Genomic DNA, 12,283 nt, shown 5'->3' with positions numbered 1-12,283 from the left:
CATCAAATGCTTGCTTGGTGCAATTAACAAGGAGACACAAAGTTGTTGTATTTTCTGATTGCATCAAGCAGCAATGGAGCTTTATTAGACAACCCTCATCAATGACACAAGTCACGTATTGGCCACTAACAAGCTAAAGCAAGACACATGCTGCAAGGAAGAACTCTGAAGAACGGAACAAGCAAGCAGAAAGGGGCACAGGGGCAGGTGTGCGCTTCCTATATCAGCGGGACCAGTTGGTGGGTTTGAAGTTGGAGCAACGACAAAGGACAAATGGTTAGTCATAGGATTTCCTGCCGTGTACTGTTGAGAGAGAAAAGGGAAAAGGTGAGTCTTTAGGGGCACAGGAATGCATAAATGACAAAGACTGAGGTGTAAGTTACGTTCAACACCGGCATGTGAAACTTGCTTTCTTACTTCCTAAATGCAGCACGGTCTGCACAGATTTGGCCTTTTGTTCTAATAGAATGAAAATGCCTGCGGTCACATCCACACCATCCATTTAAAGCACCCTTATGACAAGCTCAACAGCCATGGCTTCCCCCAAAGAATCATGGGAACTGTAGTTTTTTAAGTGTGTCCTAACAACTTATAATAGATCAAAGTTCCTGGGATTGTTTGGGAGAAGCCTTGATCATTAAAAAGTGGTATAATCATGCTTGAGATGGATGATGTGGAAGTGACCTGTGAGACGAATATAGGGAATTATTTTGCCGCCCCCTCCCCTGATGTCTTCTGGACAAGATTATTCCCTCTAATCCAGTTTGGAGCATACTGAGAAATGGAGCATGCAAGGTCTAATTGTAGGGTAATTGAAGGTTCCCTCATGAGAACAGGCTACACAGCTCTAGATTAAATCCCAGTGTGGTTTCCATCATCTTCCACAGCCTACCCTAACACAAGGATAAGGCACATTGCCTAGAAAGATAGTGGGCAAATTGCCCACAGATTCTGATGCATGATCATTGCCTCTGCCTCTCATTTGCTACACGTCTGGCAGGCAAGGGCTGCTTTGTGACTGCTTAACGCCTGCATGTGCAACACTCCCCAAGGTTGGCACATTTTTTTTCTTATACAGCTAAATGGACCTTATGGCATTTGGAGCAGCCCTTACTGGTTAAATATTCCAACTGCCTGATGCAACGAGGAAGGAAAGGGAAGGCATAGAGTATCAAAATCCCCCTTGTGAGAGTTTTTACCTGGTTTGCAGGGCTGTACAGGCATGGGGTAGCTCTGACCACCTCCTCCCATTTGTCCACCGCCACCGCCGCTTCCTCCGCCGATACAGGAACCGCCGCCGCCACCGATACTTCCGCCGCCAATACTTCCACCGCCAATACTTCCTCCACCGATACAGGTACCGCCGCTCATGCCTCCTCCGCCCATGCCTCCGCCGCCCATGCCTCCTCCTCCAATACCGGAACCGCCGCCGCCGCCAATGCTTCCGCCGCCAATGCCTCCTCCGCCAATTCTGCCGATGCTTCCCCTTCTACCACCTCCATAGCCACCTCCGTATCCTCCTCCTCCTCCTCCTGATGAGCTACTGGGAAACAGAAACATAACCATAAAGAACACTGCAAACCACTTCACAAAGAAAAAATATATATAACGTGGACTATGCCTTGAAGACGGAATGTCGATGCTCATGCCAAATACCCTCATTTGGTCTGGGAGAAGCCTCTGCCTTGGAAGCTATGCAGTCGGGATAGAAAGGATTGGGCTTGATAAGGGTTGGGGCCCTCCAAGTGTTCTTTGGCTCCCATTACACCCAACCTGCATGGCCAATGGTCAAAGATGGATGGGAGCAGGCAATCCAACAGCATCTGCGGGGCCACAGGTGGGCTAGTGGTCTGATTTTCCATAAGGCAGTTTTATAGTTTTAACTCGTCACACCTATCCATCCCTGATTTCCCTCCTTGGTACAGAATGTTCTAGGGTATTCTAAGAAGTCAGTGGCCCCTGGATGCTCTAGAACAGAGTTTCCCATATTTGGGTCTCCAGCTCTTTATGGACTACAACTCCCATCATCCCTAGCTAGCAGGACCAGTGGTCAGGGATGATGGTAATTGTAGTCCCAAAACAGCTGGGGACCCAAGTTTGGGGAACACTGCTCTAGAAGGCCTCCGAGTCCCTTCTTGGCAATAGTTTGCTGCAAGTGGGTTCACAGAGATACACGGTTCTTTTATTTACAGCACTGGGATGTTTGCAATGAAGAAGTGATTCTGGAGTGCTCTAGAGCCTGGAAGCATCCTTTGTAGATGGTCCCTCCATCCCTCCCTTATTTGTTCCTGGCATGTAGGGCCTTCCCTCTTTGGCTCTCTATTGTTTGTGGGCGAGTTTTCACAGCAGTGGACTAATACCCCCAATATGGCCTATAGTCAACATACATTTCTTGCTGTCCTTCCTCAAGTAGCCGGCGGTACTGGCAGATCTCCTGTTCCAGGCGAGTCTTGATGCCAAGGAGCAGCTGGTACTCTTGGCTCTGGCTCTCGATCTCGCATCGGATGCTGGCGAGCTCTGATTCGATTGGTTCAATCATGACCTGAATCTGTTGCAGCTGCATGTTGTACCGACGCTCTGTGTCGGCTAAGTTGCTTTGCAGAGACTGGATCTGATAAGAGGGAAGGAAAACAGTGAGATGACCTTCAGGAATGGTGCTCCCTCCTACCCATTTTTCAGGTTCTGGCAATTCCCACCCTTGTCCCACTTTAGCAGTCATGAAGAACAAGTGATGGTGCAAATAGAGATGGGAGAGAAATTCAATCCAGGTCTCATTTAGAAGCAAATCTATCAAATCTGCACTTTCTGAAACAAGATGTATCCTTCAAAATTCACACTTTTCCACATATTGCAATGCAGTACTCAATTAGTGTTTTTTTTAAAAAACAATGCATGTATTAGGGGCAAGTGTGCATAAAAATGAAGATATTCATATTCGGGTAAACACAAAAATGTGTATATACAAAAATGTGCTCATTGGGAAAAAATTAGAATTGAAATACTGGTGAATTTTCATGAGGATATTTTTTAAAGCACAGATTGCTGCACAAAATTACTGAAAAGTAGAGAAAGAGGGAGAACCAACACTGACAGGTCCTTCCACCCCTGGGTGCAAACCAAGAAATTGTCTGAGCAAGCCATCCCAGCTCATTGGCAAGGAGAGCTCTCCTTGGAGTTGGGCAACCTCATCGTAACTTGGGGATATCTAGCCATGGCAGCCAGGTGTCTTCTCAGGGCACCCTGTGGATGAACAGGCAAGGGCAAGCAGAGATCAGCCAGCTGATTCACCTGTTGCTTGGAGCCAGGGTGGAATTGCCTGATCTGGCTATGCTAGGTCGATTGTGGGAGAATTATTTCCCTAGCTTGCAGGGAACTGCACGGCTGTTAACTTATACAGCTAATATGTTTGCTCTTTTTGCATATCTCATTATGTTAATAAAGCTGCTGTCCATTTGTCCTCTTTACACCTTGCATTTTCATTCCTCTGCTGGGACAGGGTGTGGGGAGGGTAAGGGTAAGAAACAACTATACCTTGATGCAATACCATGTTTTTAGCGGATGTAATAAAGAAAACACCCAGACATATCACTTTTGCACATGTTACCACATACCATGCTGAGTTGGGATTGCAGCTCGATTTCCAGGGTCTGATATTCTCGTCTCAATTCTGAGACTTGCTGATTGCCGGTATTTATCTCCTGCCCACTTGAATTGACCTGCTGGCGAACCTCCTCCATCTAGTAGACCAAAAGGAAGATATTCTGACCAGCTGGACCATTTGCTTCTTATTGGGAGGCACACAGCAAACTTGGGAATGTCAATAAGATGAGAGGACAAGCCAAGGATCGTACTACACAGGTCAACACATAATATTGGGCAGTGTTGTCAACTATACTTTCCACCCCTGTGTCTAGAACATGGCTGATTCTCATGCCTCTGTGTCCTATCAACACCGAAGCGCACTATCACCAGTAGGAATTGTGTGTCAGGCTTTTTCCATGACCCCTCTTGAGTAATTTATCTTCCTTCTCTTTTGGGTCATCTCCACCCCACCTCTTAGAAAACACCAAGCCCTGGGCATCCTTCATGACAGCTATATGGGGCAGTATACCGTGAAAGCCAGTTTCTGGTGGCAACAAACTTTCCCATTGGCCTTCATCTCTTGCTTATAGGCTTCCCAGAAGTTGATCACAGTGGGAAATGGGATGTGAGGAACATCTAAACCTGCAGGACTCTCATTACCTTTTAAACCTGCTCCCCTTATTTCAACTCACATTTTTCATACACTCTTCAGATCGCTTCCATTGGCCCTAGAGTGGTCTTCTTAACTATGACAAGAGCTGTGGACAGTTGGGGAGCAATCTACTAAACGCACCCCAGCTACTAGCATCAACCCCCTTCCCCCCCCCTTAGATTAAGCCTGTCACCCAGGTTCCTCTCAGTATGGTGGATATAGTCATCTGCTGTCATGTATCTTCTAATCACTGGAGAGACCACTTGCCTTGGATTCGTACCACTGTTCCACCTCTCTGCGGTTGTCTGCGATGATTCTTTCATATTCAGCCCTTAGCTGATCAAGACGTTGTTTCAGGTCTGCACCAGGGGCAGAGTCCACCTCAACGTTCACATCGCCACCACGCTGGTTTCTCAGGCCTCTCAGGGTCTGCAAGGGGAGGGGGAAGGAAAACACATCATGAAATGAAATCTGCCTCTCCCCCCCCCAAATCCCCCACAATTCTTTTTTAAAATAATAAAAATAATCATGAAATTCTGCTAATGTGTCTTGAGAATAGCTCTATGAAACATCAGATAGAGGAGGGGTGAGGAAAGAATTGGGCCACCTTCAGCCAAGGCATCAGCAGGTCCCTGAAGCTAGGACTTGAGGGGTGCCAGTAAGGGATTCAGCCCAGTTATTATTATTGTTTATTAAATCTGTATAGCACCCTTCATTCCTAGATCTCAGGGCAGTTCACAACATTCAGTTGCTAACACTCAGCACTGGCCAGTGAAAGGAACTGCAGGGAACCTTCCTGCATGGGGATCCTTAAATCAAGCTAAGCCAGGGTTGGTCAGTTGAATCTACCTCAGAGCTGAAAAGTGGGCGTGGGGGACCACTGGCCTTCCAGAAATATTTCTGGACTACCATTCTGGACTCATCATTTCTGAGCATTGGCTGTGGTGGGTGGGGCTAACGAGAGTTGGAGTCCAACAATATCTGTAGGGACGCAGATATCAAGCATTTCTGGTACCCTACAATGCATTCATCACATTTTGCACCCCAGACTAAATTGTTGGTTGCTACCTTTTACCCCCTGAAAAACCCTCACAGGATGCTCCTTTTGTTCATTGTTTGTTTGATCTCTGTATTACCTCCTCATGGTTCTTCTTAAGGCAGATCAGCTCCTCTCTCAGAGACTCAAACTGCATCTCCAGGTCAGACTTGGCAAGAGTCAGCTGATCCAAGAGGGGGCGCAGCCCATTGATATCAGCTTCCACGTTCTGATGGAGACCTAATTCAGTCTGGTACCTAATGCACAGGAAAGGAGGTAGGGTGGAGAACAGTGACTGGCAGGCTTCACAAACATTACTTTTCTTATCACATGTCTCATAATTACATGCCTGGGTTAATTGCATGTCTATGGATTAACCATGATTTTTTATTTCCATGCAGAAGAAGATCTCAAGTCCAATGCCTGAGATGCTGGACAGCTGCTGCCAATCGAAACAGGTTGCATTGTAAAAGATGGCCAAAGGTAAACAGCAGCTTCCGATGTTGCTACCTGGGTCTGAACTCCACCTGTTTGGTTAGATTTATGTTTTGATGTTTTTGTAGGATGGATTGAAATCTGCTCTGGGCACATGGAAATCCAGGTTAATACATCCACTGAGGTACTGTCAAGCTTTTTTCAAAGAGAAAGCCCTCTGGGGTGGGACAGAGAACGCTCATTGGCCATGGGATGCTGTTCAAATATTGGAGAAGGGAATGGAAAATCTAGGGTCTTGGAATAAAAGAAAAGGCGTTCTGTGACCTGTAATCATTTTGTCACAGGTTCCATTTCCCATTTGCACTATCATTAGCCACTTTAAGTTTCTTTGAAGAAAAAAAGGGATATAGATTTCAGCTACGTTTGAGGAAAGTAGGTGAGAAGAGTTATACTCACTTCATTTTAAAATCTTCAGCAGTCATCCTGGTGTTATCAATATTCAGAAGGATTTTGTTGTAATCATCTGTTTCACCAATAAGCTGGAAAAAGAGGGGAATGTACATGTTTATGCTTAATTCCTTCAGTCTGTCGGAGATGACAATGTAATAAAACACCATGCTGATTGTGTTGTGTTGTATCATTAGCATACTGCTCTTCATAAGAAAGCACAGACTGGTTTGCAAGTCAAGTCGCAACATTCACAACAGCAATAATTAATAAAAGCGATATTAATTATAATCTCAAAGCCCATTTTATAAACTCCATGCAACAGTGAGACACCACAACCAAGTAACATGTTCTATAGATCAGAGGTCTCAAAGGTCTCTGGAAGGCAATATCTCAAGGCCCAGCGTCTCATCTACCTAGAACTGACTTAGATTGGCTTGTCTACTAGAACTGGGCCCAGTCTGCACTCTGCATTCAAAGCAGTATTATACCTCTTCAAACTGTAGTACGTAAAGGGATTTGGAAATTGTTAGGAGACTCTTATTCCCCTCACAAGGCTCAATTTCCCAGAGTTCCTTGGGATGAAATATTGGCTGTTAAACCACTCTGGGAACTGTAGTTCTCTGAGGAGAATGGGGGGCCCCTTAACAACCCTCAATGCCCTTGCAAACTTTGGTTCTTCGTGGGGAGCCATGGCTGTTGAAGTGGTATGATACTTCTTTAAAGGTCTACTGCAGGTGGGGACGTAGTTTCTGGGCAGATCTTGATATGTTTGCTGTGCATTCATTTGTAATGATGAGAGGGGCAGTGAGTATAGACTGGGTATGCATTGTTGCTGAGAGTAATCGGTGAATACTCAAGCTTGCTTGAATTAGCAAAGGTTATAGTACAGGTATGGGGTGGCCAGCATGGTGCCTTCCAGGTATGGTAGAACTCCAACTCCCTTCATCCCCAGCCACCACGACCAATAGCCAGGGATGACTGGATGCATATTGAGAATACCATGTTGGCTGCCCATGATGCACATGGCTTTTTAGAACAGCAGGTGCCTCATCCCAGGCAGTAAGCGTGACCATGTCATTTACAAGGGGTTTAAGTTATACATAGCCAGTAACTCTCATTTTGGTGACAGGATGAAGCATCTTTTAGAAAGAAATCCAAGGCCTTGTAGGTAAAAAGGTAAAGGACCCCTGGACAGTTACATCAATGAGGGCTGTGATGCTTATCTCACTTTCAGGCCAAGAGAGCTGGCATTTGTCCACGGACAGTTTTCTGGGTCATGTGGCCAGCATGACTAGACTGCTTCTGGCACAACAGAACACCATAATGGAAACCAGAGCGCACGGAAACAACATTTACCTTCCCGCAACAGCGGTACCTGTTTATCTACTTGCACTGGAGTGCTTTCGAACTGCTAGGTTGGCAAGAGTTTAGACAAAGCAACAGGAACTCACTCCATTGCAGGGAGTTGAACCACCAACCTTCCAGCAATCCCAAGAGGCTCAGTGGTTTAGACCACAGCGCCACCCGCATCCCTAAAGCCTTGTAGTACTTGTTCAAAACAAAATAGCATACCTCATTGTAGAGCTGGTCAATTTGCTGGTAATATTGGCTGTAGTCCCTTGGTCCAGCTATGGTTCCATGCTTCTGGTACCACTCTCTGATCAAGACCTCAAGCTGATCATTTTCATCTTCCAGGCGTTTCACCTGATCTATGTAATTAGCCAGGCGGTCATTAAGGTTTTGCATGGTGGACTTTTCGTTGGTGTTGAAGAGGCCTCCCTCACCACCGCCAATACCGAAGCTGCCACTGCTGAATGGGTAGCTGCCTCCGCCATAGCCTCCACCGCCATAGCTCATGCCGCCATAGCTTCCACCACCATAGCTTCCACCGCCATAGCTTCCACCACCATAACTTCCACCACCATAACTTCCACCACCATAGCTTCCACCGCCATAACCACCACCATAGCCACCGCCATAGCAGCTGCCGGCATAGCTTATTCTCCCTCTGCTTATCCTTCCACAGCTACCACTGCTGAAACCTCCTCCTCCATAGCCACTTCTAGATCCTCCTCCACCATAACTACCACCAGAAAACCCTCTGGAGGACCTGGAGGATGAACTTGTGATTTTGACACTTCTACCGCCGCCGCTGCTGCTGCCGCCGCTACCTCCACCACCAATGATTTTGCAGCTTCCGCCACCGCTGCCTCCACCGCCACCACCCTTAACACCGCAACTCATAGTGAAAGATATGGAGAATCTAAGCCCTACAAAAGCCCCAGTTCAGCTGCACAGCCTGTTTTGAGATTGAGACTGCAAATGATTCTTCCCAGCGGATCCCTACTTATACTTCCCATTTGGGTGTTGCCACAATGGGTGTTCCTTGCCCCTCCCAGGGCATTTGCCAATCTCATTGTTTATGCCAAAAAAATTATCTGCCAAAGGGAGGGGTTTTTGAAGGCTATCTATGGCAATCAAGTGCATGCCTGGGGTTTTGTCACTCTCTGGTGATGTGTTGCTGGGATGGAGATGGAGATGCATCATCATCAGATTTTCCTTTCATCCTGCACCTTGAAGCTGCAGTCTGCTCTGTTTCCAACCCATCAACCATCATGAACACATCAGTAGTGAAGAACATGCAGCCACAAATTTTCTGTGTTGATCTGAAAAGAAAAAAAGTATTGTTCTTCCTTAGCACTCAGAAGTAGGGATGCTCAAAGATTTCAGCCAGTCCGTTTTTGTTTGGGGTATTTTTTTTGGGGGGGGGTGTTTAGCAAACTGAATTCAATCTGCACTTCCTGGATCAATGCATGTATCAGAACACACTTATCCTTCGGTTTGCTCATTTCTGCAGATTTTGCATTCAAGTTCTCAGCTCCAAAGTGATGCAGGTTGTAAGTTAAAATACATTCCACACAATTCAGATTTTTAGATTAAAATGCAAACCAAAAAAAAGTGCATTGAGGGGGAGGGAAATGCAAAATAATATAATAATATTGATGCTGTTTTGAAGGAAAATCCACAGATTGAGGGAGAAGGATGACAGAACAGATTTACGAAAGAGCACAAGAGAAACTGACATGAACTGGAAATAGATTAATTGATCCCTCACTACTCAGCAGGGAACATAAATGCCAAATGGAAAGCAAATGGGAATTTAAAATTAGCTTTCTCCATTTTAAACTGTGAAAAGTATATACAGTGGTACCTCGGTTTAAAGAGAAGCCCTGTTTAAGAACTATTCGGTTTATGAACTCCTCAAAACCGGAGGTAGTGTCCCGGTTTGTGAACTTTACCTCGGTCTAAGAATGGAATCCGAACTGTGGAAGGGCACTGGTGGCAGGAGGCCTCATTAGGGAAAGCACGCCTTGGTTTAAGAATGGTTTTGTTTTAAGTATGGACTTCCAGAACAAATTAAGTTCATAAACCGAGGTACCACTGTCTGCATTTTTTGCCTCACCACCCTGCTGCTCAGCGTAGAATTAAATGTTGTGCCAAGACAATTGTTCCATCATTGCAAGCACAGGAACCAACTTGTGGGGGCTCAGGTCCCTTCTGCCATCACAAAAAATATTTGAGGGGACTGCCCCCCCCCAAGTTGATGGACCTTGCTGCCACCCCCACCCCATGCTTGGACAACAAGCCCTTTTCCCTATCCACACAGGCACACTTTTTCTAAGCCTGCAAAACAGCATCCTTTTTCCTCCAAGGTTTTTCTGTTGGCATTTAATTTTCTTTCAAAAGGCGAGAACTCAATCCTGAAAATACAGTTACCATTGCCCAATTAATTACATACCCACAACGTTGCATACCCACAAACTGTGGTTGGTTCAGACCAACCTCCCAAAGCCAACATGCCAATATTCAAAAATATACCAGTAAGCTTTCTCCCTCTCTAAAACGTGGACCTACAAACAGTTGTGATTGAAGGAACTATCAGACAGGCTTACTGGGCGTTAACTTATTTGGGGGGGGAGGTGCAAGGGGAACAGTGTCGTGCCTCTTTTGTTCTTTGGGCTGTGCCGCTGTTTGTCAGATTTAAACAACTGATGAAAGGAGAATCATTTTCACCCTATGTGCCAACCACAGGGAGCACACCCAGAGTTTCCTCATCAATTAGCTCTTTACTAAGATGACCCATTTGGTAACTAAGCAGATTTCTAAACAACCCAGTGTATGATCTGCAAATACCATCTTCATAGATTTAAACAATACAGTTACTCTAAGCTGCATGGCCAAGCTTATTCTTAAACATAGTTTCCCTGCCTGTCTTTTTTTCATTTGTTTCGGCCAGCCAGTATGAAGGCAAACACTTCCTGTGCCTAAACCTCTTTGGTTCCAGCTCAGAAGGTGCATAATCAAATATGGATCTCCTTGGGTGCTGGTGGTGCAAGCACACTTTGAAGATGTTCCCTCTCTGCGATGATTATCTTGTCACTTGCTATGCTTAATCACTTTGGAAATACTTCCAACTCCTTGATGATCTGGTGAGTGCTCATCTCCATTCCACAGTCCGGTGATTTGGGTAGATATTATCACTAAATGCAAGGTGAATGTAGGGCAGACTAGATCCCAAACTGAAGTTCCACTTTAATAATATACAGATACTCACACACATAAATTTGGTCTGCTTCTCAATTTGTCTCCTCAGGGCTGCTTCACATGTTACGTTGAGTGCATATAGCCTCAGTAGCGGGGCTGATCTTCTGGGAACTGTGTTACATCATAGCCCATGGAGATCAACCTGGCTTTTCCTGTTTAGAACTTCTTTTTTTTCTGGAGATACCCTCCAACAAGACAAGAACAATGGTGGTCCTTAAACCACACACTCACCCCTTGCCTTTCAGGAAAAGAGAATCCTAGCTGAGTTATGCTGTTCTCCCCTTGTGTTGTTATCTCTGATGCAGCTCATTTTGCCAAGTGGCTGTGAAGGGGGGGGGGCAGAAAATATTAACTTTGAGAAGTAATGTGTAGCCTGGCCTTGCATGTGGAATGTTCAATAGTTTATGCTCTGCACCGTGAAGGAGTACTTTCTCAGGGCAGATATAATAATAATAATAATAATAATAATAATAATAATAATAATAGTTTATACTCCGCTCTCCCCAGCCAAGACTGGGCTCAGGGCGGCTAACACCAAATATAAAAACAGTTGATTAGAATACAGCTTAAAAAACAAGATTGATATACAACATTAAAATGCAGCCTCATTTCAGTGGAACTCAATCAAAAACTTTTTGGGGGATAAAAAGTCAAGTCGTCACCAAGGCTAACTATCCAGACTACATGGGCCAGAAAAAAGCCAGGGAAGTCCCCAAATAGGAGTTCCAAAACAGAAGGAGAAAGGAAAAAAGAAAGGGAGGGAGGTATTCAAATTGATTCCAAGCCAAAGGCCAGGTAGAACAACGCTATCTTACAGGCCCTGAGGAAATAAATCAGATCCTGCAGGGCCCTGGTCTCATGAGACAGAGCGTTCCAAGAGCGTTCCACAAAAGAAATGCTTCTTCATGGAGTGCATAGTTAAAATATGGAACTCACTTCCACAAGAGGCGCTGATGGCCCCCAAATTAGATGGCTTTAAAAGAGGATTGGACATTTTCCAAACCCATGCGCAGATCTTTCTCATGCTCTAGTGGCAGCCTCAACAAGAATACCTGACAGGCATCCAGAAAATTGATGGTGTCATATCCTATAGGGGTCCTCATTTTTGTTTTCATTCTCCTAATGTTGTGGCAGGCACTATACATGTGCAAGTAATGTCAGAAGTGATGGAGCAGAGGATTATACGGCAGGTTTCAGCAATTCTTAAGGATGGTGGCGTTAATCATTTAACTGTTCAAGTGGAAAAAGAAGCCTATTTTCAGCCTATGTATGGCCTCAGTACAGAAATTTCAAGATGTCCTTGCGATGACAAAACAAATGGAATCCATGAAACGCTACAAAGATGGCGCTTACATCATGTTACCAGAAGCTGAATCTGTAGGGTTCACTGTCTGTATATCATCAGGTGAATTTGCACATAAATGTACAGAAACAAATCCCATATATATTTGGATTTTTAGAAAATGTTACCAGACCTTTAAAATAAGATCAAGAGATTTAAGAAGTGGTGGGACAAGTAGAAC

At 45.1% G+C, this 12,283-nt stretch overlaps 1 protein-coding gene and 1 long non-coding RNA gene across 3 annotated transcripts in view; one reads left to right on the top strand and one right to left on the bottom strand.

The window, feature by feature from the left end:
• The window catches only part of LOC307200378, a 557,860-nt gene that overhangs the window by 422,417 nt on the left and 123,160 nt on the right, over positions 1 to 12,283 (top strand). The gene's annotated exons all lie outside the window — the stretch shown is intronic.
• Positions 43 to 8,480, bottom strand: LOC307200284 (keratin, type I cytoskeletal 19-like). Of its 2 annotated transcripts, none has more exons than XM_079948756.1 (8): positions 7,728 to 8,480; positions 6,162 to 6,244; positions 5,371 to 5,527; positions 4,502 to 4,663; positions 3,612 to 3,737; positions 2,388 to 2,611; positions 1,200 to 1,543; positions 43 to 303 (listed from the first exon to the last, which is right to left on the bottom strand). In XM_079948756.1, the coding sequence occupies exons 1-8, from the start codon at positions 8,397 to 8,399 to the stop codon at positions 278 to 280; spliced, it is 1,794 nt and encodes a 597-aa protein (XP_079804882.1). In that variant the 5' UTR covers positions 8,400 to 8,480; the 3' UTR covers positions 43 to 277. The 2 variants fall into 2 exon arrangements, with proteins under 2 accessions (XP_079804882.1, XP_079804883.1); XM_079948757.1 differs by having other exon boundaries at positions 1,200 to 1,540.

The sequence above is a fragment of the Podarcis cretensis genome, assembly GCF_951804945.1.
Source record: "Podarcis cretensis genome assembly, chromosome: 13".
Classification (NCBI taxonomy): Eukaryota; Metazoa; Chordata; class Lepidosauria; order Squamata; family Lacertidae; genus Podarcis; species Podarcis cretensis.
The sequence above is the reverse complement of the archived record's forward strand: the minus strand, read 5'-3'. Positions and strand labels throughout refer to the sequence as shown.

Excerpts from the sequence above, each read along its gene's own strand:
- LOC307200284 (XM_079948756.1), bottom strand. The coding sequence starts at position 8,399 with ATGAGTTGCGGTGTTAAGGGTGGTGGCGGTGGAGGCAGCGGTGGCGGA. Across the intron at positions 5,528-6,161 it reads GCTGAAGATTTTAAAATGAA|GTACCAGACTGAATTAGGTC; the intron begins GTGAGTATAACT and ends CCTGTGCATTAG. Across the intron at positions 304-1,199 it reads TGTACAGCCCTGCAAACCAG|TACACGGCAGGAAATCCTAT; the intron begins GTAAAAACTCTC and ends CTCTCTCAACAG.